This window comes from Gobius niger, assembly GCF_951799975.1.
Source record: "Gobius niger genome assembly, chromosome: 14".
NCBI classification, from domain to species: Eukaryota; Metazoa; Chordata; class Actinopteri; order Gobiiformes; family Gobiidae; genus Gobius; species Gobius niger.
The window spans coordinates 2,750,001-2,777,500 of record NC_136865.1 but is presented as its reverse complement, the minus strand read 5'-3'; the positions used below and the strand labels follow the sequence as shown (position 1 = coordinate 2,777,500).

At 43.9% G+C, this 27,500-nt stretch overlaps 2 protein-coding genes across 2 annotated transcripts in view; one reads left to right on the top strand and one right to left on the bottom strand.

Moving 5' to 3' along the window:
- Nucleotides 1-7,864: 7,864 nt before the first annotated feature.
- On the bottom strand, nt 7,865-12,794 carry LOC306973427 (uncharacterized protein; the record flags this gene model as incomplete). Its single annotated transcript, XM_079570350.1, has 5 exons — nt 7,865-7,899; nt 11,864-12,028; nt 12,098-12,162; nt 12,262-12,398; nt 12,660-12,794. The coding sequence occupies 5 exons, from the start codon at nt 12,792-12,794 to the stop codon at nt 7,865-7,867; spliced, it is 537 nt and encodes a 178-aa protein (XP_079426476.1).
- Nucleotides 12,795-17,936: 5,142 nt separating this feature from the next.
- The window catches only part of LOC306973616 (phosphatidylinositol 4-kinase beta-like), a 21,807-nt gene continuing 12,243 nt past the window's right edge, over nt 17,937-27,500 (top strand). The window contains exons 1-6 of the mRNA XM_079570583.1: nt 17,937-18,158; nt 22,463-22,552; nt 23,620-24,251; nt 25,408-25,636; nt 26,663-26,814; nt 27,389-27,500. The exon at nt 27,389-27,500 is cut by the window's right edge and continues 116 nt beyond it. Coding sequence (XP_079426709.1) covers nt 22,474-22,552; nt 23,620-24,251; nt 25,408-25,636; nt 26,663-26,814; nt 27,389-27,500 — 1,204 coding nt within the window. The 5' untranslated portion in view covers nt 17,937-18,158; nt 22,463-22,473. The remainder of the gene's footprint in view (nt 18,159-22,462; nt 22,553-23,619; nt 24,252-25,407; nt 25,637-26,662; nt 26,815-27,388) is intronic.

Below are 27,500 nucleotides of genomic sequence, written 5' to 3'. Positions count from 1 at the left end.
CCCGTTTACGTGCCCCCCCTCCAACCCTTATTTCACTACTTCATTTCTTCTGTCTTTTTGGTCAGTGGGGATGAAAGCCTTGGAGCTCGCCGTTGTCTCCTACGAAACCCCAAAGCCACAACATAAGATTATTCTCCTCCGCCATCTTGCTTGAAGTAATGTTTAATAAACAGTGGGTGAAGTGTTTGTTGTGAATGGTTCATATTCAGCAGTTCATCTGTGTTCATGGCTTGGATTATGCAGTTTATCCAAGTGAATGCCTCTGTGTGAGCGTGGATTTTGGGTCACTGTAACCTTTGCGTCCCACATGAGAGCATTGTATAACATTACGGTCCCAGGTTCCATTCCCGGACTGTGCGGGCCTTTCTGTGGAGTTTGCATGTTTCTCTCCGCGTGTCTAGTCTACATTATGACTTATAGCATCATTTTTATTCTATGTTTATCTAACAGCTGGTATTACTGTGACAACACTGAAATAGACACCAGCCTTTAGAGTCATGCGTTCTGTCCCTGAGTTCGGATGGTGCACCACACCCAGTATATGCACCTGTGACATAAAATAGCATGAAATGCCAATTAGTGTATTTTGTTTGTGTAATAGTGTTTGACAAAACAAATACATAAACGTTGAGTGCTGCCCTCTTCTGTCCTGGCAGAATTCATGTCCAGTTGGTCCACTATGTCTGTAGAGCAGTGGTAGAGCAGCCTCATTATGCATGATACTTATTGTTTGATAATACAACGTGGCCTTTCCGATACCATAGGCTACCTACTTTCGCTAGGGATAATTTCTCTCCTTCATTTTGACGAAAACCATCATGAGCTGTTTTTATCTGTCATGAATTAATCTCTCATTATAACGAGGGATGCACCGATACCAGTATCAGGTCTGGGTAGATCTTAAGTTCTTTTGACGGGGGATTTGTGAGGTCCAGGTGGATCTGAAGCGGTTTTGCTGAGGTTTTGGGATCTTACTCATGAGGTAGAAGCCGTGTGCGTTCAGGTCGGGGCTGAAGTCTTTCGGGTCCAGGTTAAGTTTCTGAGCAAAGCTGCTGATGTCAGAAGCTGTGGTTTTAGTGTCCAGGACCATCGAGGAACTGCCGGAGCTGATGAACTGGAACTCACTGGTAATGTTTTGCACTGGAAGACAGAGACCAGGACTAAAGCAGGACTGAACCAGGTTTAAACCAGGAGTAAACGCTGACTTACTCTGGATTGTGGCCATGTCTCCACTGATGGTGGCGTTGGCTCTGTACTCGATGCAGGTTCCATTTCTGCAAATCACACAATCAACTGGTCAGTGGTCACGCTTATTTACCGAGGTCTCAGTCCAGTTCTGGTCCCGCTTAAACCCTGGTTCAGACTCACATCTTGCTGAACTGGCTGAGTCTGAGTCCGGTCTGGGTGTCGGTGACGTTGAACCAGAAGCTGGAGGTGACTCCAAGGAGAGTCTTGTAGAGGGGGCTATCTGTGAAGCCGGCCACGAAGTTGAACCTGCCCAGGACCTGGACCAGGATCAGGAGTGTTAGAAGCAGTCAGCCGCGAGAGACAGTTTTTCTAACTACCTGCCTATTGATCTGTCCTGGGCTGAGTTTCAGCCTCATTAACATGACAGAGCCCTCGAGATATGGGCCGTAAGAGATTTCTGCACACTGGCGAAAATAGATGAAATGAAAGTCCTCCAGCCACAAACAAAGCAATGAGGTTTATTCTACTTGTTGCAAAGAAGAGGAACACAAAGGGCATTCCATTGGAGGAACCAAACAAGTTTTACTTGTTTATAAGGCTTTCTCAGCACCGCAGGGAAAGCACAAGCGGCCCTCAGTCCACCTCAAAGCACCACCACCGCTTTGAGGACAGAGAGGTCAACATTTTTCTTTTTGTCAACATTTCATCTTTCTCCAGTGTACAGAAATCTCTTTCGGCCCATATCTCGAGGGCTCTGTCATGTTAATGAGGCTGAAACTCAGCCCAGGACAGACCAATAGGCTGAGATTAGGATCGTTCAGACTGAAACTTGGGTGTGAGTTAGGTCGTTAGGACTTAGAACTACAAAGACTCATAACTACCAAGATGTTTACCTACAGGGCAGAATAGTTCTTAATAGAGAGGAGGGACTGAGCCAAGCTGAACTCCTCCCTGTGGTCTATATCTGGGCTGCGGACTGAGCAGAACCTTAATGCACTGACGAAGCCTTTTGGATGAGAGGCGAAACGTTCGACACTTCAACTACAGAGTATAGAGGATGACTCAAGAACCTTCATTGAAGATGCAAATGCCAATGTTTCACATTAGGGCTGCAAGGTTTATCGATATCCAATCACAATCAAGGTTTTGACGACTGCAATGACGGCTGTGTTTGTTTTCCTTCTCTGACATTTGAGTGATAGATGTTGTTCACCAATCAGATCTGTGGAACCTTGCGATCTCAGTTTCAGCTGCAAATGATACAAGCTTGTCTGAGTTTCCATGAAGCAGAAGTGTTTTGAAAGACGCTTTGTGATTCCATCTCGGTCTTATTTTAGTCTCGTGGCTGTCCCCCAGAGGCACTCTGTATGTCGGAGAAACTCCTCCAGAAGAGGGCACTGTCCACATAAAGTAGATTATCTACACGATTATGTGTTTACTTTATTGCGGGGTAACACGACTTCCTTCACTCATCATTGCAGCAGTTTAGGCATTTAAATGTATCACATAAAAAAGTTACAAATCAAATCGCAATATTTGTCATAAAAATTGCAATAAAGGTTTTTGTTAAAATTGTGCAGCCATACTTCTCTTGCCTGGAAACCAGGCTGCACCAGCGATTGAGTGACCGTGGCATTAACTACATTTCCAGAACAAACGCAAGAAAACAGAAAGTGGAGTAAAACAATCAGCGAAAGGCGAGCGTGTGCCGTTGATGTGGAGTTATAGCAGTTTGTTAATATTTCAACAGGATTATGAATCACGAAACTCACCTGCTGTCTATGTGTTGTGGTCATTTACGGACAGAAAAAAGCTCTCTCTCTCTCCCTGTAGATTGTTATTGAGGGATTGTGCTGGAGGGCCAGATTTAAAATTGAGGTGATGTCTTACTTTTTGGCTGATGTGTTTGTCGGTTAAAAATAATACTTTTGACTGGTTATTGTATTCCTTCGCTGTTGGGCTGAAACAATAGAAGTTCTTGTGGTAGTGTCAGTGCTGGTGTTTCTTACCGGGGTCTTGTCCTTCAGAGAAACGGGAGCGTTGAACTTGCTGCAGTCCTCCTGTCCAGGATCCGGACTTGGCTCAGCTCCGGTCCAGGTCCGGGCCAAACCCAGGAGCAGAACGGCACTCACACACAGCCTCATGTTAGATACTGCTCTTTCCTCGCTCTCCACGTCCCTTTAAAGTCCGGTCTCCGTCCTGGTCTGACCTCGGTGTGTGGGTGTTGGCCAGAGTCCAGAGTGAACTAAAGTCAAACAGAATCGAGGGTCAGGGTCCGTTCAGCACAGCGCCACCTAGAGCCACCACCACCACCTTTATTTCAGTAAAACAGGGCCCGACCGATATGAAGTGGGTTGGTCGATAGCCGATGATATATAGGCCAATATATACACTGCTCACAAAAACTTAGGGCACACTCAAAAAACACAATGTAACTCCAAGCCAGTACACCAGGAGACCTGGGGGGCGACTGAGGTCAACAACCCAGCAGCAGGACCACTATCTGCTCATTTGTGCACGGAGAAACAGGACAAGCATTGCCCGAGCCCTACAAAATGACCTCCAGAGGGCCACAAATGTGCATGTTGGTCCTCAAACGGTCAGAAACCGACTCCATGAGGGTGGTATGAGGGGGGTATGAGGGGGGTATGAGGGCGTTGGGCCGGTGCTTACTGCCCAACACCGTGCAGCCCGATTGGCATTTGCCCGAGAACACAGCGATTGGCAGATTGGCCAATGGTGCCCTGTGCTCTTCACGGATGAGAACAGGTTCACCCTGAGCACATGTGACAGACGTGACAGAGTCTGGAGACGCCCTGGAGAACGTTCTGCTGCTGCAACATCATCCAGCATGACCGGTTTGGTGGTGGGTCAGTGATGGTCTGGGGAGGCATTTCATTGGAGGGCCGCACAGCCCTCCATGTGCGAGCCAGAGGTTCCCTGACTGGCATTGGGGACCGGGATGAGATCCTCAGACCTATTGTAAGACCATATGCTGGTGCTGTGGGCCCTGGGTTCCTTCTGATGCCTGATAATGCCAGGCCACATGTGGCAAGAGTGTGTCAGCAGGTCCTGCATGATGAAGGTATTGATGTTCTGGACTGGCCTGCCCGTTCCCCAGACTTAAATCCAATAGAGCACATCTGGGACATCATGTCTCGGTCCATCCATCAACGCCACGTCGAACCACAGACTGTCCAGGAGCTGACTGATGCTCTAATCCAGGTCTGGGAGGAGATCCCTCAGGAGGACATCCGTGGTCTCATCAGGAGCATGCCCAGGCGTTGTAGGGAGTGCATTCAGGCACGTGGAGGCCACACACACTACTGAGGATGATACAGACTCGTTTGGAGGAATTTCTACAGAATTTGGATCAACCAGTGACCTGATTTGTCACTTTGATTTTGACTATAATTTTGGATCCAGACCTCCAGGGGCTGAGCATTTGATTTCCTTATGTTATTTTGTTCTCAACACATTGCCCTACACTATGTATAAAGATTTTCATCTGAAAAATCCAATTGATTGACATCTAGGATGTGTTTTTTGAGTGTGCCCTAAGTTTTTGTGAGCAGTGTATTTTAAAGGCACACTGCGCAACATTTTGGACTACACTGTTGCCAATACAAAACCTGCTCCTCAAGACCAGCCTAGTCTATTTCTGCAGTGTTTCATTAAAGAATGGACCTATTTAAATGTCATATTTGGCTGCCTTTACACAACATCTCCATGGAGACGAGCTAGAGGCGTCTCTCACAGTAAATGTACGGTCTGGTCTGAGGAAAGGTGTGTCAAAATCAGTATTGTATTGTAACTGACAGGCTATTCTTTCAACCCCCTGAACTGATCATTCTGTAACTGTTTATACACAGTTTGTCCTGGTGTTGAAAACATGAGGCTGATGATGACGATGTTGATGATGACGATGATAGCAATTATTATTGTTATTTTCTCTCTTTTTATCATTACATTACACACCCACACATCACCACACAACACACCTACTTCAGGCCATCGGTTCTAATTTGGCGTTCCCAAACCCCGCATTGGTTTTTAGCTTAATAAGTAGCAATCCTGTCTTTGTCAAGCTCTAAGAGACATTTGTCGAACTCATTCTTAGCTCCGACAAAATGTGTACCCTGATCCGATCTAATCTAACGCATCAGTGGAAAGATCTTCTAACATCTCAATGTGAGCAGCTCTGGAGCTTAAACACATAAACAAAAGACCACAGCGTTTACATTATCTTTGACCTTGTTTCGTGTAAAATGGATCAAAACAGTGTATTCCTGTGTAGGTGAAAGGGGGTGAGGGATGTACTCTGGCAGCTGGTAAGTCGGCCCTCGTACCTTCCTGCACACAACACAACCTTTGATGTGACGGGCCACTACATTACTGGCACCTACAATCCAATAGCCACGGGCTCTGAGTGCATTTAGTGTTTGGCCTCGACCCTGGTGTTGCGTTTTCTTGTGACAATGGTCAAGAATAAGTTGGGAACAACGCATCCCCTCGGGAGAATAACAGGGTGTCTCAATTCAAATGATGCCGAGGATTCCTTTTTTTTGGTAAGTAACAACATTAACTGCTGTATTCCAGTTTGAGAATCTAGAGAACCTCTCAAGAAAATTGTCTTCCTCTAGAACATTAGTTTTAATAATCTTTACTTCAGGGTCTCCCACTAAAAGCTCTGGGGAATGTGGCTTTGTAACAAGTTCTTATTCCCATAGAAATCTAGGTCCTTTGAGCCAGTTTGAGTTTATGAGCTCTGCCACCTCGAGATCAGTTGGATTTTGATCTGTTTCGATGTAGAACCACTGTTTTGGATCAGTAAAGTCTCTGTGAATTGATTCACCACTTGTGAATCAGTCTAAATACATTTCTTCTGCGACAGCTACAGCTATGAACTTTGAGGGATTTCATGACTTACTTATTATTAAATTCAATTATTCCTTGAATTTTCCAAGGGAATTAACATGAATTTATGGGAAAGACTGCAGCATAGCCAATTGATTTGATAGTTACACTAAAATATATATCACCACAGAGAAGTCATGTTCTTTGCACCCCTATTATGACCTAATCTGAACAAAAAGACTTCTGTTCATTATTATTCATCATAATGAGTCCACTATTATTCATGATTAACTTGTGTTTGTAAATGCCTCATTACCAAGTGTTCCTCAAACATGTTAAAGGGAAAATGGTTCACAGCATGTGTCTGGACATGCCTCAGGGCAGCTGTGGCTACGACAGTGACTGACACAACAGTGGAGAAAGAACAGGTTTTATTGTTGTGTATTTGGTGTTATTTCTCACTGAAGCCTCAGAAAATCATCAGGACAGACTCCTCCTCAGAGCAGTACGCTGGAAAACAAAGACAGGATTTAGGCCTCAGTCCGGTTCACAGTCCGGCTCCAGTCTGGGTCCAGTCCTGGTCTTACCCTGCTCCTTCTGATGCATGTAGTCCGGTTCTCTGGTGATCCCTGCACACCTGGCGTGGTCTCTGAACAGCTGCAGGTCGGTGTCACTCACCTCAGCCTCTCGGCCTGCAACAGGATCATAACCAGTCTCTGATAACAATAACAGGCCGCACAATGTGGGGATTTACTACAGGAACTTATGGGAATGAATGGAATATTAAAGTCGCCTCTTTGCAGACAGGTATAAACTGCACCATAAGAATCTGTTTTGATAGTTCTAGACAGCGGGATACAAGCGGGCGTGGCCGAGCTGAGGGGGAAGAAAAGCTCTTACTATCACAGTATTTCTCTCTTTTTAGCCGTTCTGGCAGACTTAAAATATGTTTAAAACACACCAATAAAGGTCTATGTGGATGGCACTCATTGCTAAACTAATGTTAGATTCCTGGTTAGAATTGATGGGGGCAACACCCGGGACCTTTTACAGAGTCTGTGTGCCCTTTGGGTGAAAGTAAAAAATACTGGAGTAGACGGAGTCTGGAAGATATGGTAAATGGTCTCATCTTTTATAGCGCTTTTCTACCTTGACAAGACCCAAAGCGCTTTACAGTAAGGAACCAGTCTCCCATTCACTCTCTAATTCATTCACCAGAGCACGCAGACACTGGAGACCAGTCGGGTGAAGTGTCTTACCCAAGGACACGACACTGGGCACCTTCAGGAGCTGGGATTCAAACTTATTTGTTCTGACACATCAACTCACTGTCAGAAGACGATCAGGAACTATTTTATATTGTATTTAAAGATATATGAGCGAGTTTATTGATCGCTCCTCTGTCCGGGCTGGGCTCATTATTGGGGAAACAGCTCCACCTGGTGGCCCTGTATTATTCCTTTTGTTATGTCTTTAACTCTTAACCCACACTTGAACTGAGCACACAAAAGAGTGACTAAAAAGTGACAAAGATGTGATGAAAACAAGGATGAAATGGGAGAACGTTCTGTCAGAGTCTGAGGTAGAGACAGGAGACCGTGTGATTAAACTAAACCATGATATGCCACTTCAGAGGATAATGTTTTGGGCTATTTGACTCCAGTTTCTCTTTTTTCCCCCATTTACCAAAAACATGCACAATTGGTGAATGCTTCAGCCAAGTGATTCTGACCATTAGCCTGGCTCCACCTCTGGAGATGGGTCACCAGGCACTGGTCTGCAGTTTACCCACTGCTTCTGACCGGTCGCCCCAGCGGCATCACAGGATGGGGTAAATGCAGGGGACACATTTCACTATGGGGACAATAAAGTTCATGCTCATAAGAACACATAAGAAGCCTGAATATTTTATTCATTTATGTATTGGTTTATTTGGTGGTGACAGTGCATGTAAACACACCACACCGGATTGTAGCCTTGGGCTAATTTCCATCCGTCGTCCCCCATGTGCACTCTCTAACATACTCACATTCATCCTGGCCTATGTACATGTACCTTCTAGCTGTGGAGCACCAGTGCTAACCGCTGAACTACCGTGCCGCTCACCGAATAGAGGTCCGCACCAACAATAACTCACACTTATTTCGCTCAACTTAATCCAATTGTACTTTGCACTCAATTGTGTATTTTGAATAGCTGATACTGTTATTTTGTAGGAATATAATTCTATGTAAATATTTAGCCTTATCAAGCCAAGTACTAAACCATATGTAAACCAGGCCAGAAACAGGTCTACAACGAAACTAAACAAGCCAAAGGCTACAGGGGAGGAAGGTCTTCACAGAAACCCCACAGGCCATAGGCCTTGTTGTCAACAAGGCCTATGATAAAAAGTGCAGCCGAGGAATTTACAGGACCTGGAGGCTTTTTGCCAAGACGACTGGGCCGCTTCAACATTGGATTATATACAGAACCTTCTCTACAACGACCATAAGAGACTCCGAGCTGACAGTTGATGCTAAAGGGGGCAATACACGGTATTAGGGACTGGGGTGTGTAAACCTTTTGACTGTGTCATTTTGGTATTTTATTTTGTAATGGTGATTTGAAATTAGTTCACACATTTTTTTTCACAATAAATGGCTTCACAACATCACTGACCATGAGAGAAAAAAAGTTTTCATTCATGTTCTTTACTCACCAGGGTATGTAAACTTATTGGCGCAACTATAATTAGAATTACACTATTTCATCCGCTCAGCCAACACATTCACGACTGTCCCTACCTTGCTTGAAGTCGCTGCGTTTATACTTTGAAGACATAATGCGCTGTGGCCCGTGAGGGGTCCTGCCTGAGCGATAGTGAATCCTTAACGCAGACTTTAAAAACACGATGCACGCGGTCCTTATGTTTGTCTGTTTGTGTCATTCTGTCCAACGATGCGCCTCCTGTTTTCTTAGTTTAGCCTCGGACTCCATTTGTCAGAGGCAGAGCCATGTTGAGCCCGCTCTGGTAGGTGATGGTAGTCACGGCGCCAACATACCAGGACGTGATTGCGCCGCAGAAAATGTCCAAAAAAAGTACATTTTTATGTAAAGTCAGCGGTGGGCCGGATTAAATTGCTTGGCAGGCTGTATCCGGGCCGGTTTTTCCCATCTGCCTTAGCCTTAACCTATTGTATGTTTGAACATTTGGTAACCTTTATTTTACACTACCTTTGGTACATTGTAGCTGCCAAATTTGGTACAATGTAATGTGCTGTAACAATCTCTGGGTTATACTCAATGGAATGACATGTATCAGTACTTAGTTTGGAGGTACATAATGTAATAAGACATAAACTCTTACCCTGCCCTTAAAGGTGCATTGTGAAAAAATTGTTTTGTGAAACAATTGACCCTTGAGCATCACAGAGGCCATTGTGATGGAAAATAAAGGCAGCATGCTGGCCACCATACAGCCACCGGGTCACTGAAAGGTCAAATACACACAAATAAAAACTTTTATAATCACAGAAAGTTGCATTATGCAGTTTTAAAGAATCTGTATCCTGCTATTTTAGCCATCCCATAGTAAAGTATAGGCATTTATATGATATATTGTACCTCTACCACTATGGAGTACTCATTTTTGTGATAAATAGTTTTTTTTATGATCTGGCGTGGCGAGTTTAAATGCACGAGTCCCTTGTATGTTTATTAACATACACTGTCCCGACAATTAAAAAAAAGTAGTGTAAAATAAAGTGGAACATTTGCGCACATTTGCTTGTAAGCTTCGTTCCCATGGCCAAGTAAAGTAAATAGTCTATGACTTATAGCATCATTTTTATTCTACGTTTTTCCAACAGCTGTGTTACTGTAACAGCACGGATACAGACACCGGCCTTTAGAGACATGGTCTAGGTTTTGGTCGTTACATTTATTATTTTTATTATGTATTTTCAATATCGGCTATCGGCCAAAACCGATAAAAAGGCCAGGTATCTCCAGAATCAATATATTTATTTATTTTTGCACTGAAAAGAGTTCAGTCAGAGCTTTAAAATGAAACATCGCGGCAAAAATTGTACACAAGTTTGTGCACCCATTTTATATGTGTTTATGTTGTAGACTTTTGCGTATAATTTCGGAACCATTAGAGACAGAGACTTACCGTTTTTAGTTTTGGAATCTACTGACATTTTTTAAAATGTGCCTAAAAATATTGTCGGTGCAGATCGACCTCGGCCTCGGAAAACCCACATCCCACATTAGACATATTTCTATGATTTAAACCTTTAAAATAATAATAATAAATATCAAAATAATAAATGTTTAACTATAGGCTAATTTGCAGATTAATAAAAATACATCAAATCAAATTACTTCAAATATTGGCCTATATATCGGCTATCTAGGCAAAGCAAGGCAACTTTATTTATACCGCGCATTACCGCACGTACACATGGCAACTCCATGTGCCTTTATTGACCATGCCAACCTGGTATCGGACCCCAAAAATGCATATCAGTCAGCCCCGAGCTTTGATCAGTCCCTGAGTTTGGATGATGTTGTTACTCAAATACATAAACGTTGAGTGCTGCCCTCTTCTTAATGAATGCGTGCATCTTAAAGACTATGTTCAGCCTTGGCGTCACTGTTGACTCTCATTTTAAACTCCACAACGGATCAACACTATTGTTTAAGAGCAGTGGTGGAGCAGCCTCATAACTATGCAGAGTGCTTATTGCTTTAGGGGTGAAACACGGAATGCGAATATTGTAAAAAGTTAATTCATTTCTGTAATACAACTTAAAATGTGAAACTAATATATGATATAGACTCATGCAAAGTGACATGTCAAGTCCTTGTTTGTTTTAATTTGGATGATTATGGCTCACAGCTTGTAAAAACCCCAAATTCAAAATCTCAGAAGATTAAAATATTACATGAAATCAATGAAAAAAGGATTTTAAACAGAGAAATGTGGGCCCTCTAAAAACTATATCTATAATCATCATATGTGCTTAGTACTTGGTCTGGGCCCTTTTACTTGAATTACTGCCTTAATGCGGTTGTGTGGCATGGATGCTCTCAGCCTGTGGCACTGCTGAGGTGTTATGGAAGACCAGGATGCTTCAACCAGAGGAACCTGACATCTGAAGCCCATGTCCAGGATCCGTCTGTGTGTGGAGGCTCTTGATGCACTGACTCCAGCCTTAGTCCACTCCTTGTGAAGGACCCCCATACTTTTGAATGGTCTTTTCCTGACAGTCCTCTCCAGACTGCGCTCACCCCCACACTTTTCCTTCCACTTAACATTATGTCAACTATATGCTTTGATCCAGCACTTTGAGAACATCCAACTTCTTTTACTATGACCTTTTGAGGCTTTTGTCAATGATAGGGTTAGGGTTAGGGTTACAATATAGTCCCTTTTCACAATATTCTGATCTCCAAAGATTTTGAATTTGGGTTTTTTAACAAGGTCTAAGCCAAGTGAGATATATCCAGCCTTTATTATTTGTTACAATTTTGGTAATTGTGGCACAGCTTGTAAAATCTCCAAATACATTTAAAATATTTTGAAAATGGTCTGTAAGCCAAAATCATCATAATTATAACAAAGGCTTGACATGTGACTTTGGTGCCATGAGTCTATTATATTAGCCTCACATTTTAAGTTGTATTACAGAAATAAATGAACTTTTTCACAATATTCTAATTTTCTGAGTTTCCCCGGTATACATCTGGGTAGATCTAAAGTTCTTTTGACGGGGGATTTGTGAGGTCCAGGTGGATCTGAAGCGGTTTTGCTGAGGTTTTGGGATCTTACTCATGAGGTAGAAGCTGCTTGCGTTCAGGTCGGGGCTGAAGTCTTTCGGGTCCAGGTTAAGTTTCTGGACAAAGCTGCTGATGTCAGAAGCTGTGGCTTTGATGTCCAGGACCATCGAGGAACTGCCGGAGCTGATGAACTGGAACTCACTGGTTATGTTTTGCACTGGAACACAGAGACCAGGACTAAAGCAGGACTGAACCAGGTTTAAACCAGGAGTAAACGCTGACTTACTCAGGACTGTGGCCGTGTCTCCACTGATGGTGGCGTTGGCTCTAGACTGGACGCAAGTTCCATTTCTGCAAATCACACAATCAACTAGTCAGTGGTCACGCTTATTTACCGAGGTCTCAGTCCAGTTCTGGTCCGGTCCCACTTTAATCCTGGTCCAGACTCACATCTTGTTGAACTGGCTGAGTCTGAGTCCGGTCTGGGTGTCGGTGACGTTGAACCAGAAGCTGGAGGTGACTCCGAGGACAGTCTTGTAGAGGGGGCTATCTGTGAAGCCGGCCACGAAGTGGAACCTGCCCAGGACCTGGACCAGGATCAGGAGTGTTAGAAGCAGCTTGGATCTCAATAAAAACAGAGAAGGAAAAGTAGTAGCAGTGTAGTGGTGACAATCTTCAAAAACATGAGCGTGATGTCGGCTATAACAATATAATGAGGTACAATATTTGTCAATTTTCTACCATCTGAGCCACTTTTGCCCCTCACTGGTTATTGTATTCCTTCGCTGTTGGGCTAAAACAATAGAAGTTCTTGTGGTCGTGTCAGTGGTGGTGCTGGTGTTTCTTACCGGGGTCTTGTCCTTCAGAGAAACGGGTGCGTTGAACTTGCTGCAGTCCTCCTGTCCAGGATCCGGACTTGGCTCAGCTCCGGTCCAGGTCCGGGCCAAACCCAGGAGCAGAACGGCACTCACACACAGCCTCATGTTAGATACTGCTCTTTCCTCGCTCTCCACGTCCCTTTAAAGTCCGGTCTCCGTCCTGGTCTGACCTCGGTGTGTGGGTGTAGGCCAGAGTCCAGAGTGAACTAAAGTCAAACAGAGTCGAGGGTCAGGGTCCGTTCAGCACAGCGCCACCTAGAACCACCACCTTTATTTCAGTAAAACAGGGCCCGACCGATATGAAGTGGGTTGGTCGATAACTGATATATAGGCCAATGTATATTTTAAAGGCACACTGCGTAACATTTTGAACTACACTGTTGCCAATACAAAACCTGCTCCTCAAGACCAGCCTAGTCTATTTTGGAGTGTTTCATTAAAGAATGGACCTATTTAAATGTATTTAATATATATTATTTGGCTGCCTTTACACAACATCTCCATGGAGACGAGCTAGAGACGTCTCTCACAGTAAATGTACAGTCTGGTCTGAAGAAAGGTGAGCTCCTCACAGCAAACCCACATTCGTTTGGTCATTTTCTACGTGTTTTTCGACAAAAATAAATACAGCTGTTATAAAATGAATGCTTGGATTTTTTTCTCTTTCTTGGGTGAAATGTTACGCGATGTTGCTTTAACATCTTAACCCGCACTGTAACCAAGAGTTTTTTCTCCAATGCCGCTATACCAAAACAAAACTCATCTAAACGGATAATTTTCCTCGCTTTGTTGTTGCATTGTCATCACTTTTTTTTTGCCATGTTTAATCGCTTTTTGTCACTTTTTTGTTCCTCTTTTTGTGGCATTTTTGTCACTCTTTCATGACTGTTCTGTTGCTTTTTTTTTTTTTTTTGGTATTTCATCCTCGTTTATGTCACTATTTTGACACTTTTCTTCAAGAAGCTTTTAGATTTGGAAAATGTGCTCAATTCAGGTCGAGGTTAAGAAAAATTATATTTTATGTTAAAAAAAAAATCTCAAATAGCCAATAGTTATACCCAGTGCTTCATTTGATCCCACGTTTGGAGGAACGCACTCCCCCAATTTTCAGTTTTTCAGGGTAAAGGATCTGGGAAATATTTAGGAGCATCCGGCAAAGATTTGATCTGAAATAATGGAGTTTAATGAGAGTGTTCCGGCAACTGTTTTGGCCTGTTCCCCCAATCCATCACTTCAGACCAAAAGGGTTTCTGAAACTATCATTTACAAATGAAGCACTGGTTATACCTTTATTATTAATAAAGATGATAAATTTACAGCACGGTAGCGCAGCGGTTAGCGCTCTCGCTTCACAGCTAGAAGGTCCTGGGTTTGATTCCCACCTGGATGGGGCATTTCTGTGTGTGTGTATTTTTTTTCTCAAAATAAATGTTGTTATAAAAAGAGTTATTGACCTTTTTTATGTATCATATTGCTAACATAATGGAAGGATGTTTAAATTAATATTGATCATTTATTCAATGAAGACTATGAACGTGTTTTTATATGACAGGCTTACAGGGGCTAAGCCCAAGGGCCCAGCAGGTTGAAGGACCCATAGGCATGTAAGGCTTACTCACATGACTTTGTACCCAAGACTAAACCAAGACTAAACCAAGACTAAACCAAGACTAAACCAAGACTAAACCAAGACTAAACCAGGTCTAAACCAGGACTAGGACCAGGACTCTGTGTGGAGTTTGCGTGTTCTCCCCGTGTCTGTAGGTTTCCTCCAGGTACTCCGGTTTCCCCTACCACTAAAAACATGCACAATAGGCCAGGATGAATGATGTGTGTGAGTGAATGTATGGTGGTGGTCAGTTGGTGCAGACGTGTGCAGTCGCGACAACAGCGCTTCTGTCAGTCTCCCCCAGGGGAAACTGAAGCTACAAACAGAGTTTCCCACCACTGAGTATGGAGTGAATGTACAAATGTCTCATGTAAAGCGCTTTGTGACGATTTGTCTGTGAAAGACGCTATAGAAATAAAGATCTTCTTCTTCTTCTTCTTCTTCTTCTTCTTCTCCTTCTTCTTCTCCTTCTTCTTCTTCTTCTTCTTCTCCTTCTTCTTCTTCTTCTTCTATTATTGTAAAGGTTTCAATCATGGAATAGAAGTCGACTGATGTTTGGTTTTACTAAAGCTGAGGCTCATATGCTCTTCTTTAAAAAAAAGGTCTGGTCTATAATCCTGTGTGTGAAGCTCTTAAACCTGTCAGTGTTGAACTGTGACAGCAGGGGGCGCTGTATGAGGGGCATGGGGCTGATTTATTCAGGACATTCATGTTTAGTACCTCAGAGGGAGCATGTTTGACAGACAAAAATCAACAGATTCCAAACCAAAAAAACGTATGTCAATAAAATGGTTCTGAAATTATGCACAAAGGTCTTACCATAAAACAGGAGAACTAAAGAGCGATTGGCTCACAAGGACCACGACCTCAGATATGGTGTACAAAAACGTTTATTGAGAACGGGTATTGACGTTTTGGGGCTTCGGTGAGGGAAGCTCACGGGCTCTCGTCCCCCTACCTGTAGGAAAAGCAGAAGAATATTAGTAAAAGGGAGGGAGGGTGGGGCCGGAAACTCCGAACGAGAGGACGAGGTTCGTAGACGGGGGGCTTAAATAGGCTGGTGGCCAGAAGAGGCGTATAGGAGGTGTGGTCCGGCTCTCGAACCTCAGATAAATATAAATACTTATCTCCATCAAAACACAACAAAAAAACTATAAAAAAGCAACAAAAATGACAAAAACATGACAAACATGCGGCGACAATGTGATGAAAAAGGCTACTATCAGTTTTGTAGGTCTTAGCTTTCAAATGAGGCATTATACTGATGCTTTCAGTTGAGAAGCTTTTATATCTGAACTGGGGAAAATGTTCTCGGATTAGGCGGGGGTTAAGAGGCTAACTATCTGCACCAAGACCCGGGTTAGGCGTACCTATTGTGCATGTTTTAGGTTGATAGGGAATCCCCGACATACAGGGACAACCTGACAGCTCGAGTCAGCCCTGCATCCTCCTCCTCATCCTCCTCCTTCTCCACATTTGGTCCATTTATAGAATCTCCTTCCTTCTTGGAGCCGAGCAGAGCGCGCTGACGTCGGCAGGTGATGTGCGTAAACGGAGCGCTGGCGGAGGCGGTGGTGCTGGTGTGCGTGGAAGGGGTGTGTGTGTGTGTGTGTGTCGGAAACAGTACCAAAACGAGGAGAGAGTTGGTCAAAAGCGAAGCGCCGCAAACAGGAAGTGAGGAGTGTGAGATTTCACAATAAAACCACAGTCGTGATTCCAACTAAAAAACAGTAGCACAATATTACATTAGTCTGGACAAAGTCGTTGTAATATATTTGTGGAAGCTAAATAGTCTCACCTAATCAAAGCAGGTCGATTTCAAAGGCGAGTTATTTGTACACAGAGGATGTATGTATTTAAAGGTGAGGTTAAAGCCTACTAAGAAATGATCAATAAATGTACAGACATTTAAGATTTTACTTAACATCTTAACCCCCCGCCTTAACCGAGCACATTTTCTCCAGTTCAGCCTATAGGCCAGTGTAACGCCTCATTTGAAAGCTAATCGCGTTGTCATCGTCACTTTTTTAAGCTAAATGCATCGCTATGTTATTGTGTTTTAGTCACACATTTTCATCCCTTTTAGAATTTGTGTTGTTGCGTTATCATCGCTATCATCATGTTGTTTTTGTGAAATATTTTGGTGACTTTTTTGTTGTGTTTTTGTCACATTTTCATCGCTTTTTGTCACATATTTTTGTTATGTTTCCGTCACATATTTTTGTTACGTTTCCGTCACATATTTTTGTTACGTTTTCGTCACATATTTTTGTTACGTTTCCGTCACATATTTTTGTTACGTTTTCGTCACATATTTTTGTTACGTTTCCGTCACATATTTTTGTTACGTTTCCGTCACACATTTTTGTTACGTTTCCGTCCCATATTTTTGTTACGTTTCCGTCCCATATTTTTGTTACGTTTCCGTCACACATTTTTGTTACGTTTCCGTCACACATTTTTGTTACGTTTCCGTCACACATTTTTGTTACGTTTCCGTCACATATTTTTGTTGGGTTTCCGTCACATGTTTTTGTTACGTTTCCGTCACATATTTTTGTTACGTTTCCGTCACATATTTTTGTTACGTTTCCGTCACATATTTGTGTTACGTTTCCGTCACATATTTTTGTTACGTTTCCGTCACATATTTTTGTTACGTTTCCGTCACATATTTTTGTTACGTTTCCGTCACATATTTTTGTTACGTTTCCGTCCCATATTTTTGTTACGTTTCCGTCACATATTTTTGTTACGCTTTGGTCACTTTTTTGTCACGTTTTGACACTCTTTGGTTGCATTTTATCCTCGTTTTCATCTCATTTTTGACGCTTTTTTAAGGAGCTTTTAGATTTGGGTAAAGCCGAACTGGAGAAAATATGCTTGGTTCAGGTGGGGGTAAAACGTTCAAACTTACAGACTCTCACTTTAACCGCTTACCCCCTGCCTGAACCGAGCACATTTTTTCCAGGTTTGGCTTTACCCAAAGTTGTCTTTTTTTCATCACTTTTTCATGGCTTTTTTGTTGCATTCTCAACCTTTGTCACTTTTCTGCTGCTCTTTTGTGGCTTTTTTGTCACTTTTTGATATATATTTTTTGCCATGGTTTTGTCACTCTGTTGTTGCATTTTGATCCTATTTTACGGATCATTTTTGGGGCCATTTTGACACTTTTATCAAGAAGCTTTTACGTAGTACCGCGGAGAGCACTTCTGCTTCACAGCTCGAAGGTCCCAGGTTTGGTTCACACCTGGACAGGGCCGTTCTGTGTGGAGTTTGCATGTTCTCCCCGTGTCTGTGAAGGTTTCCTCCAGGTACTCCGGTTTCCCATTACTAAAAACATGTACAATAGACCAGGATGAATGTGAGTGTGTTTTAACAGTCTATGGGGATGGCGGATGGAAATTAGCCCAAGGTTTGTTTACATGCATGAGAGCCATGTTAACATGCACTGTCCCGACCAAATACACCAATAAATAGAAAAATAAATTTGGCTCAGGTCCCCGTCAAATAAACAAATAAATTCATAATTTTTAGCTCAAACAAATTGTATTCATAAATGAAACCTGGATGGACTTTTTCCTCTAGAAACTATGATTTTTATTGCTGAAGGACTTCCGGGAAGCTCCGCTCTCGCTCTTTGACGCGTGTTGACGGATATTGCGTCACTGTTGCTTTAAAGTCTCTCCGATCCGTGTCGAACCAGGCCCAAAGCAAGACCCAGATGGACCCGATCTAAACACGACCTAAACCGGGACTAGACCGGGACTAAACCTGGCCCTTTCCTCGGATCAGCCACTGAAGCCAAGGCCGCGGTGTGGTCCGGGACAGCAGCGGGTGGTTCCAGCCTCAACAGCCCGGTAAGTGCGCTCCTCCTCGGGGGGTGCTGTTTCCGTATTTACACCACTGTCCGTAGCTGTGGGTCCACGGTGAACATTCGAGTCCACATCGGTGGGGTCTTGGTGTGCTGTAGCCGGGTTTGATGCTCTGTCCGCGGGGTGTGTTAAGGGGAGTTTCCGGAGGGGACGCAGCAGCGGGTAGTGGGCCTCGTCCCTATACCCCAGGCATTTCATCCAAGTGGGGCTGGTGTAGCAGGAGGATGCCACTGCACTGCACTTGGATGCACTTTGGTGATTGTTTATGTTTGGGCTGATTGTAACTACAATATGACTTTGACTGTTTTTAAGTGATAAAGATTTACTTTAGAAATAAATGAGGGATATGAGTGTTTATTATGCGACATACTGTGTTTATATTGACAAAAAATGAGTGGTTTGAATCTTACATAAATACTTCCCCTCTGATTCAGAAGGTGTAAACAAAATAATTAGGGACAAGGTTTGGTTTCGTTTTATACTTTTAAGCCGTTTCTCTGACGTTTGTACAGCGGTATTTTCCCCGAACGAAATGCCAAACATTTAGGGAATCCCACCACCGGGGGCGTGAGGACTGCAGCGCTCCCCGGGAATAGTGCTCCGCTCACGGCGTGCTTCCAGGGGAGGATCCGGGGGAAGACTTTGATGTTGTTGCTCGGTTCTCGGCGTGTTGTCGCCGTGGTTCAGGCGGAGACTTACTCAGCGGCTGTCGGTGCCTGTTGTCGGCCGCGGTGGATGCAGTTTTCTTCGGCTTGTTGTCATCGCAGGGAGCGGCTCCGCCTCGGATCAGAGATGTGTGAACAGAACATCTGCTGCTACGAAGAGCTAACTCTCACCGTGTGTCTGTGAGCACGGAAAGTCCACTTGAAACCGTTCATAACACTCACATATAGGCAAAGCTTCAAAGGATTCGTTTTAAATGTTGCTTTCTGTAATATTTTGTTGGAATATAACAAAATAAATAAAGCTAGCTGCCAAAGTCCCAAACCGCTACCTGATGCATAAGCTAGCGGTCATGCCCGGAGGAGGCTGATCAAAGTAACGTTAATAATTATGCGTAGCGGCTTTTTAGCATAATTAAGCTAGCACTTGTAGCATATGTTAGAAACACAAAACATAGCGAGTCAAGTCTGCCGGTTTTTTTGTTTTTTTTTGCTGCACTTTTATGCTCGACTAAAGTTTGGGTGTTTCAAATAGTCATAAAGGAAATAAAAAATATACGTATATGAACTTATTTTAGGGCTTGAACTATAAGGACTTGGTTGTAGCTTGAGTATTTTTGCATTTCCAAAAGAGTGGCAGTTCCATCGTTAGTTGTTATTAAAGGTTGATTATTTGATTTACATTTAGTTATTTTAAATCAGTGTATGTAGTTCGGGAATGTGATGTCATATCGCTAAGCATTATGGGATTGGCAGCAATTGTAAACTAATGGAGATTTTGAAAGTTAAAATACTGGAGTCATCGTTCAGATTACAACAGTTGGACACCACAGGGAGTTAGATGTATTTACCAGCAGTAACTCGACAGCTAACGGAGTTGTTCCACGGCTTTTTTATCCACTTTTTATACTGTTTTTAGCTAATGTTAGTCAATGGAAATGTATGCTAACAGCTGCAAATATGGCGGATCTCCATGGTAACTGGAATTTCCCGAACTCTATTCGCCTTATTCAGCCCCGCCCACTTTTGCCACTTTTTGCGTTGTCTCGGCACTTCCGTTGTACAGACACTTCCGGTCGAGTGCGAAGCCCGTTCATTTAAACGGAGAACGAGGGAAAATATTCTCCGCCCAAATCTGATGTTTAGTTGATTGATTTGTATAAAATGTCCAATGTTCATTTGCACCAACATGTCAACACTGCACCGTTTCTCAGAGCGGCCGAAAAACGTCTTCTGTATTCAAGAAATATCAGGTATAGTGCATTTACGATACAGGTATAATTTTTCATACAAATTTATTCTGCAGCCCATTTTTAGACTATGGGCGAGAAAATAAGATCATATGGAAACATTGTATTAACTATACGTTGATGTAATTAACAGGTTATTGTTGTTATCTCTCCCTGTCAGCAAAGTGATAGATAAATTTCACACTTTGCCCTGACCACGTCCCCGGCCAGAAAGTGAGGTCTAACCCTGGACTGAACCTAGTCTCATTGTTTTGGTCCCGTTTTAAGTTTCAGGATCATGTTGCTCTGACCTGGAAACTTCAGTCTCCTGCACAGTGTTAATAATACAATGTAGGAAAAGTCCTGGGTAAATTATTGTTATTTATCTTTCAGGTTTAAGCGATTATGTGCAATACGGCAAGACTAGTGCGTGGAGCCAGTGTCCTGTTGGTTTTTGACAGAGCTCTCAGTTTGGGGGCTATGTCTATGATTTTGGCACGTGTTTAATCCGAGCGTATTCCCTGGTTTACTTGACTTGCTTTTCTTGTTTATTTGGAGACTTACTTTGTGTTAATGTGCCAGATTTAGCCAGGGCTACTTTCCATCCGTAGTCCTAGGATTAGGGCTGCGTACCGTTAAACGATACCAGTATATACAAATATGTATAACTTTAGAGACCATTTTATTTGTTTATTAAAAAATATTTTTCAAATTCCCCCCCCTCCCCCATTTTTCCCTTCTTTTCCCCTTATTTTGCCACAATTTTCCCCAATTTTTTTCCTACATTTCCCCCCCTAATTTTTTATTTCTAATATTTTTCCTGCCATCCCACATTTTTTTTACACAATCTTTCCTTAATTTTGCCACAATTTCTCACAATTTCCCCCCAAATTATTCCCCATTTTTCGCACAGTTCTTAACATTAGAGATGAACCCAATATTATACATTTCTTCCACACATTATTGTTCTGTTTTCTGGTTCTAGACGACAAATATTTTAGTATAGGTATTGGAAAAAGTAAAACCAAGTATCATTAAAGTACTGGCATTGAGAAAAAAATAACCATACCCAGCCTAGGATAGGATAAAAACTATTAGGATTGCAAGAAAACAATTATAAAAAAAGATACAAAAATGGGCGTAGAGTCCATGGTTTTAAACCTAAAACTATTCCAGGAATCTTTTTCCAGAAAGTGGTCTTGGGGCAGGATAGTCTAAGTCTCTTTCAGTTCTTTTAACCACAAATCAAAGCTGAGAGTCTGCCCTTTCAGTCCATATCAACCACAGAACTGTAGCGTGAAGAAAAACAGATAAAAGAACAAATGTAGGTCACTGTCCAAACACTCACAGCCTTAACTGTACCTCCCTATAGGCTGTGTACCGCAGTGTCTCTGTATGCTCATATTGGCTCCAGATGTGGCCCCTGCAGCTGTTTGGTCACATGACTTGGGTGTGGCTCACTGCTAAGTGTGATGTCATCAGTGATGGCCATGGGGAAGGGGGAGGAGGGTCTACATGTGGGAATAGGTTCATCATCTGACTACAACAGGCTGAGATATCGGAGAGAGAGGTCCGAAACCTCCAGCCCCCACAAGTGAAGTAGTATATTGGCTTAACCTCTCAACCCCCGTCTGAACCGAGGACATTTTCTCCAGTTTGGCATTACCCCAATCTAAAAGCGTCTTGAAAGAAGTTGGGTAAAGCCGTACTGGAGAAAATGCACTTGGTTCAGACGGGGGTTAAGAGGTTAAGTACCACACAGTTTATAAAGATCTGTACTTTACTTGTGTTGTTTATTGTGGGGAACATATTGCTTTTACTCCACTACATTTGAAAGATAAATATCATACTTTCTACGTCACTACATTTCTATAAAGGCTTCAAAGTAAAAAGTGTAACGCTGGCTGTGACTTACAAAAGCCGTACAAACGCACACGTTCTCCAGAGCAGAAGGTGGCGATGTGCAGATGTTTTGTTATGAGTGTTCTGTCCCCGGCTCGTCGTGTGCCTGTCATTTCTAAGAGCGTCTTTCACAGTAGCTAAAAATAGATCGTGACGCAACGCTGGTAATATGTATGTGGACGAGCAGACTTTCAACATGTGAAGCAGACAAAGGGTCGCACGGATTCTCTGCATTTTGTCGTTGGGAAAGGTCCTTGGTCTGAGAATCATGAGCCGATGCTAGCAACGCTCTTAGATGTGAAGTTATCTCAGGAGGCAACAACGTGAGGCCCCAAACAGCAGGCCACGCAAACAAAGGGCCAAAACAAAGCCACGGAGAAGGCTCATCATTACAAGATCCTACGGCTCTGCTAAAGTGACAATGAAACAACAGAGAAACCATTCACACTACTGCAACTTACTGAAAACTCTAAATAAATCTGTCTTTCTCTCTCAGGTGAATCCAAGATGGCGGATGTCTCTCTCCCACCGCGTCACTCTGCACCGTCTCCCGTCGCCATGGAGACGGACCTGGAGGCTGGTACAGGTGAGGGCCACAGGGGATACACCAAACACTGAATGCAGATGTATAACTTGAAAATTCATTTTCTAAATATTGTAAATGCATCATGGCGTTCAGTAGAACAAGTGCTTGGATGTATACAGAGCTGCAGGTATGCACTGGTCCTTCATCTGCTCCCAGAGCAGCATTCTGGCCTGGAAGAATTCTACAGGAAAAGCAGCCTAATGAACTAGTATACTGATACTGCTGATAGCGGATGCTATCATGATGACCACTGTAGTAGACTCTAGTCAAATGCAATGTTGCCTATACTTTCTCCTCGCTGCGTGCCATCACGCACACTGTTGCTGCAGAACGGAGTGAGCCGGGTGTCCGGAACACCAGCAGAATTATTGACTACAGCTACAATAAGTCGCTAAACTCAGGGAATAATGTATTTCTGCGATAAATACCTACCAAGTTCAAGAGACAGTGGAATATTTATGGATAAATATCAGTTAGATCCGTTTGATTTCATGGAATGGATTGTTGCATTTTTGTCTGAGAGAGGAAGTTATTGCTCTTTTAACAGCTCAAGCTAAAGCTAAGCAGCTAATGGTGTTTTTATTTAAACTGGGACAGTGCACAATTTAACATTGACCTAAAGGAAAGATGCATTTGTACCAGGTTATAGCAAAAATGCTCATTTCCACCGGTCGTCCCTGGGCAGGCTGATGTTACAGTAAACTGATTAAATGTAGCTGAGCATATGACCATGGGTTTATACATTTTAACATCATCATTAACAAACATTTAATTGAGGTAAATTTGAAACATTGCTAACAATGTTGTCAACAATTTATATTCAAGTAGTTTGTAGATGAAAAATATGCCGCACACAATTAAAACATGTGTTTTGATTCATTCGGGTCGCTGCCAGCTGGGTTCTCCTCCGAGGGTAGTATGATAGTATCGCAATGCATTGTGGTCTTTATTGACCCGTGGCGGTGGGGCGGTCACGTGGGAGCCGCACGCAATGCCCATTGGCTCAGATTGATTTCTATTCAATCCTAAACTCTCATATGAAACGTTAATGAAGTGTGTCTCCACAGTGATCGACCCAGATGTGGCTCTGAAGGCCTGTCAAGAAGTCCTCCTCAAAGTCCGACTCCAGAACCAGGACCAAGACCCCCTCGAGAACCACTTAGACCAGGCTGCAGACCAAGGCTCAGACCAGGACTCCAACCCAGACTCAAACCTGGACCTCCCTGAGCCCCACGAGAACCACACAGACCAAGCACCAACCCGGAGTCGGTCTCACAGTCCGGACCAAGACTCCAACCAGGACTTCCACGAGGAGCTCCATCAGAACCACGTGTCAGATGAGAGTTCGGACCAGAGCCAGGACTCCTCAGAACCCCCGCTGAACCACGACCCGTCCCAGGCCTGCCCGAGCGCCGTTCCCGAGGCGAGGACTCCCTGGCTGATCGCCGAGGAGGAAGAGGAGGAGCAGATCTCCCAGTCCAAGCAGTCCTGGCTCCTGCGCCTGTTCGAGTCCAAGCTCTTCGACGTGTCCATGGCCATCTCGTACCTGTACAAGTCCAAGGAGCCGGGCGTGCAGGCGTACATCGGGAACCGGCTGTTCAGCTTCCCCGACGCCGACTCCGACTTCTACCTGCCGCAGCTGCTCAGCATGTACGTGCACATGGACACGGAGGTGGGAGACGCCATACGGCCATATCTGGTGAGAGCACACGTTTGTAAAGTCATCTTCAAATCCACTGGACAGGGCACTTTGAAAAAAGATAGAAACACTTCATGCGCTGAACTCAAAGACATTTTATATCAACACTATAGACTCATTTCTCTCCAATATTGTTCCCATATCTGTCTAAATCCTTTGTCTCACAGCTGTGGCATATCCAGATGCTGGTAGACGCATGAATATTGCACAGGTGCCCTAGGCTGTCTACAATAAAACTCTGAAATGTTCAGTTTTGCTGTGTTTTTGCGCTTACAAAAAGTAAATGTCAAGCATGGGTTTAAATGACTTGATTTGAGGATATTTATCTGGTTTCGAGTGGTTTTCACTAATTTAGATGTTTTTCCCAATCAGTTCCCAAGTTTACTTTGCTTGTTTGATGGCATTCCAAACTGGATATTATGGAAGATTTTTTGTTTCAGCGAATGTTTTTTTTTTTTTATGACTGTGAATTTTCTGCTTAGAATTTTTCTTAACACTGACATAACATGTTTTTTTGTCCTCAAGTTTCAGACTCTGAATATTCAACACATAATTCAAAGTGTTTCAAATTCAAAATGAAAAATTCACATTGAAAATATCCACTGTATTGTTTTTTAAATATTTTTAGTTCAACAGTCGAAATTCATAGTGAAACATTTGCTGTAGAAAAATGTTAAAATAGAAAAATTCACCCTTGAAATATTAAATGTTTGAAAAAGTCAAGCCCTCATATTCAACAATAGAAATTCAGAGAGGGTGAAATTTGCAGTGAAACATTCCCACAGAAAATCCTGAACACCAAGGCCTGAGCGATCGGTCCAGTGTGAGTCGAGCAGTGCAAGGTTTATATTTGACTCCACTCCTGTTTCTTCATCTGTAAGTCCCGCCCACTAAAGACACAGACCAATAGAAAACATCCTGCGTCTCGGCTCTCAGTCATCCAAGATCGATTGCTCATGCCTTGAGGTCCAGGATGTTCTGTGTGAATTTTTTCAGCCGATAATATTGGCTCACTTACTTTATACATGTTTAACTTTCCATGCGTTTTAGGTTTTGTCTAATTCAAAGAATGCCACTTTCAGTTTCTCGATGTGTTGTGGATTCTTGTGATATGGATATTGTGTCACTAAATGTTGTGACTCCTGACCGTCTGCAGCTGCACCGGTGCAGAGGCAGCATCACCTTCTCCCTGCTCTCCGCGTGGCTCCTGGGAGCCTACTCCAGCGACATGCACATCTCCACCCAGAGGCACTCGAGAGGAACCAAGCTCCGGAGGCTCATCCTGTCCGACGAACTCAAGCCCAACCAGAACCAGAACAACCACAACTCCCACCAAAGCTGCCACAAGAGCTGCGCCAAAGTCTGCCACCACAGCCCGGACTCAGGTACACCACACGGGTACACGTCAGGGACACGGGTCAAGGACAGGGACACGGGTAAAGGTTAGGGACACGGGTAAAGGTCAGGGACACGGGTAAACGTCAGGGACACGGGTAAAGGACGGGGACACGGGTCAAGGACGGGGACACGGGTAAAGGTCAGGGACACGGGTAAACGTCAGGGACACGGGTAAAGGTCAGGGACACGGGTAAAGGTCAGGGACACGGGTAAACGTCAGGGACACGGGTAAAGGACAGGGACACGGGTAAAGGACAGGGACACGGGTAAACATCAGGGACACGGGTAAAGGATGGGGCCACGGGTAAAGGATGGGGACACATGTATAGGACAGGGACACGGGTAAAGGACACGGGTAAACTTCAGGGACACGGGTAAAATACACGGACACGAGTAAAGGACGGGGACACGGGTAAAGGATTGGGACAGGGACACGGGTAAACGTCAGGGATACGGGTAAAATACACAGACACTAAAGGACAGGGATACGGGTATAGGACGGGGACACGGGTATAGGACGGGGACATGGGTATAGGATAGGGACATGGGTAAAGGATAGGGACACGGGTAAAGGATAGGGACAGGGACACGGGTAAAGGATAGGGACAGGGACACGGGTAAAGGATTGGGACACGGGTAAAGGATAGGGACAGGGACACGGGTAAAGGATAGGGACATGGGTAAAGGATAGGGACAGGGACACGGGTAAACGTCAGGGATACGGGTAAAATACACAAACATGGGTATTGGACGGGGACACGGGTATAGGACACGGGTAAACAAATGTTGGCTAGTCCTAGAGGTTGTAAGTTGGTGAAAATCACACTCACGTACGTGTTACTCTGTAAAGTGTGAAACATGTAGGATGGTCCTGAAGTACCACATGTCCTGATGGACGGGGACATGTGGAGCTGTTGAGCCCAGGCTGAGTTGGATGGACAGGTAGCGCTGCTGTGCGGGCGGTGACTGTGGAAGGCAGCGTGTGCGAGTCTCTAACGGGGTTTGTGTTTTAGGTCCGGTCCTCCGTGATGACGTCTTCCTGGCGTCTCCGTCCCGTAGGACTCATCAACGTTCAAAGTCTGACGCGTGCACGGCCACGAGTGTGCACGGAGCGGCCCTGCGGAGGACCGGGAGTAACCCCCGTGTGGAGCACATGCACGAGGAGGTGAGCGCACACGCCTTTTCATCTGCTGTGGAGAATCATTAGGGCTGTCCCCGACTAACCCTGAGCGAGGGGGGCATGACACTGACAAAAACTCACTGCCAGAAAACAACAGCTTAGCACCAAAGACACTGGTTCCTAACCTTTTTTGTCTCATACCTCTTGAGTCGTTCACTGATCCTCCGAGTACTCCCTACTGTAAGGATTATTCAGTAGTTGATAGTGTGTTATCTTCAAAAGGAAGCTAAAATATTCTCAAAATCAAACATTTTATTGAAAAAAATAATTTAAACTAACTTTTAAATTATTGTTGAAATTCCACTCACTTTCAGTTTCACAATCTGAAATAATTCCAAGTACCCCCTGCTAAGTGCTTAAGTACCCCCGTACTCCTGGTTGGGAAACACTGACTTAGCTGATTGATTGCTATTTTCTGTCAAAGGCTCATTTTTGGGGAAACTGGTGGCCGTGTATCATGCCCTTTGTGACTTCTTTAATCGGTATATATTCAGCCTGATTAAACGTCTGCCCCTGTCTACCCCGTGCTGCCCCTGTCTGCCCCTGTCTGCCCCGTCAGCCGGAGCGCCTGCGTCCCCAGCGCGAGTTCGTCAAGTCGCTCCTGTGCATCGGCAAACGTCTGGCCACGCTGCCCACCAAGGAGCAGAAGACTCAGCGGCTCATCTCGGAGC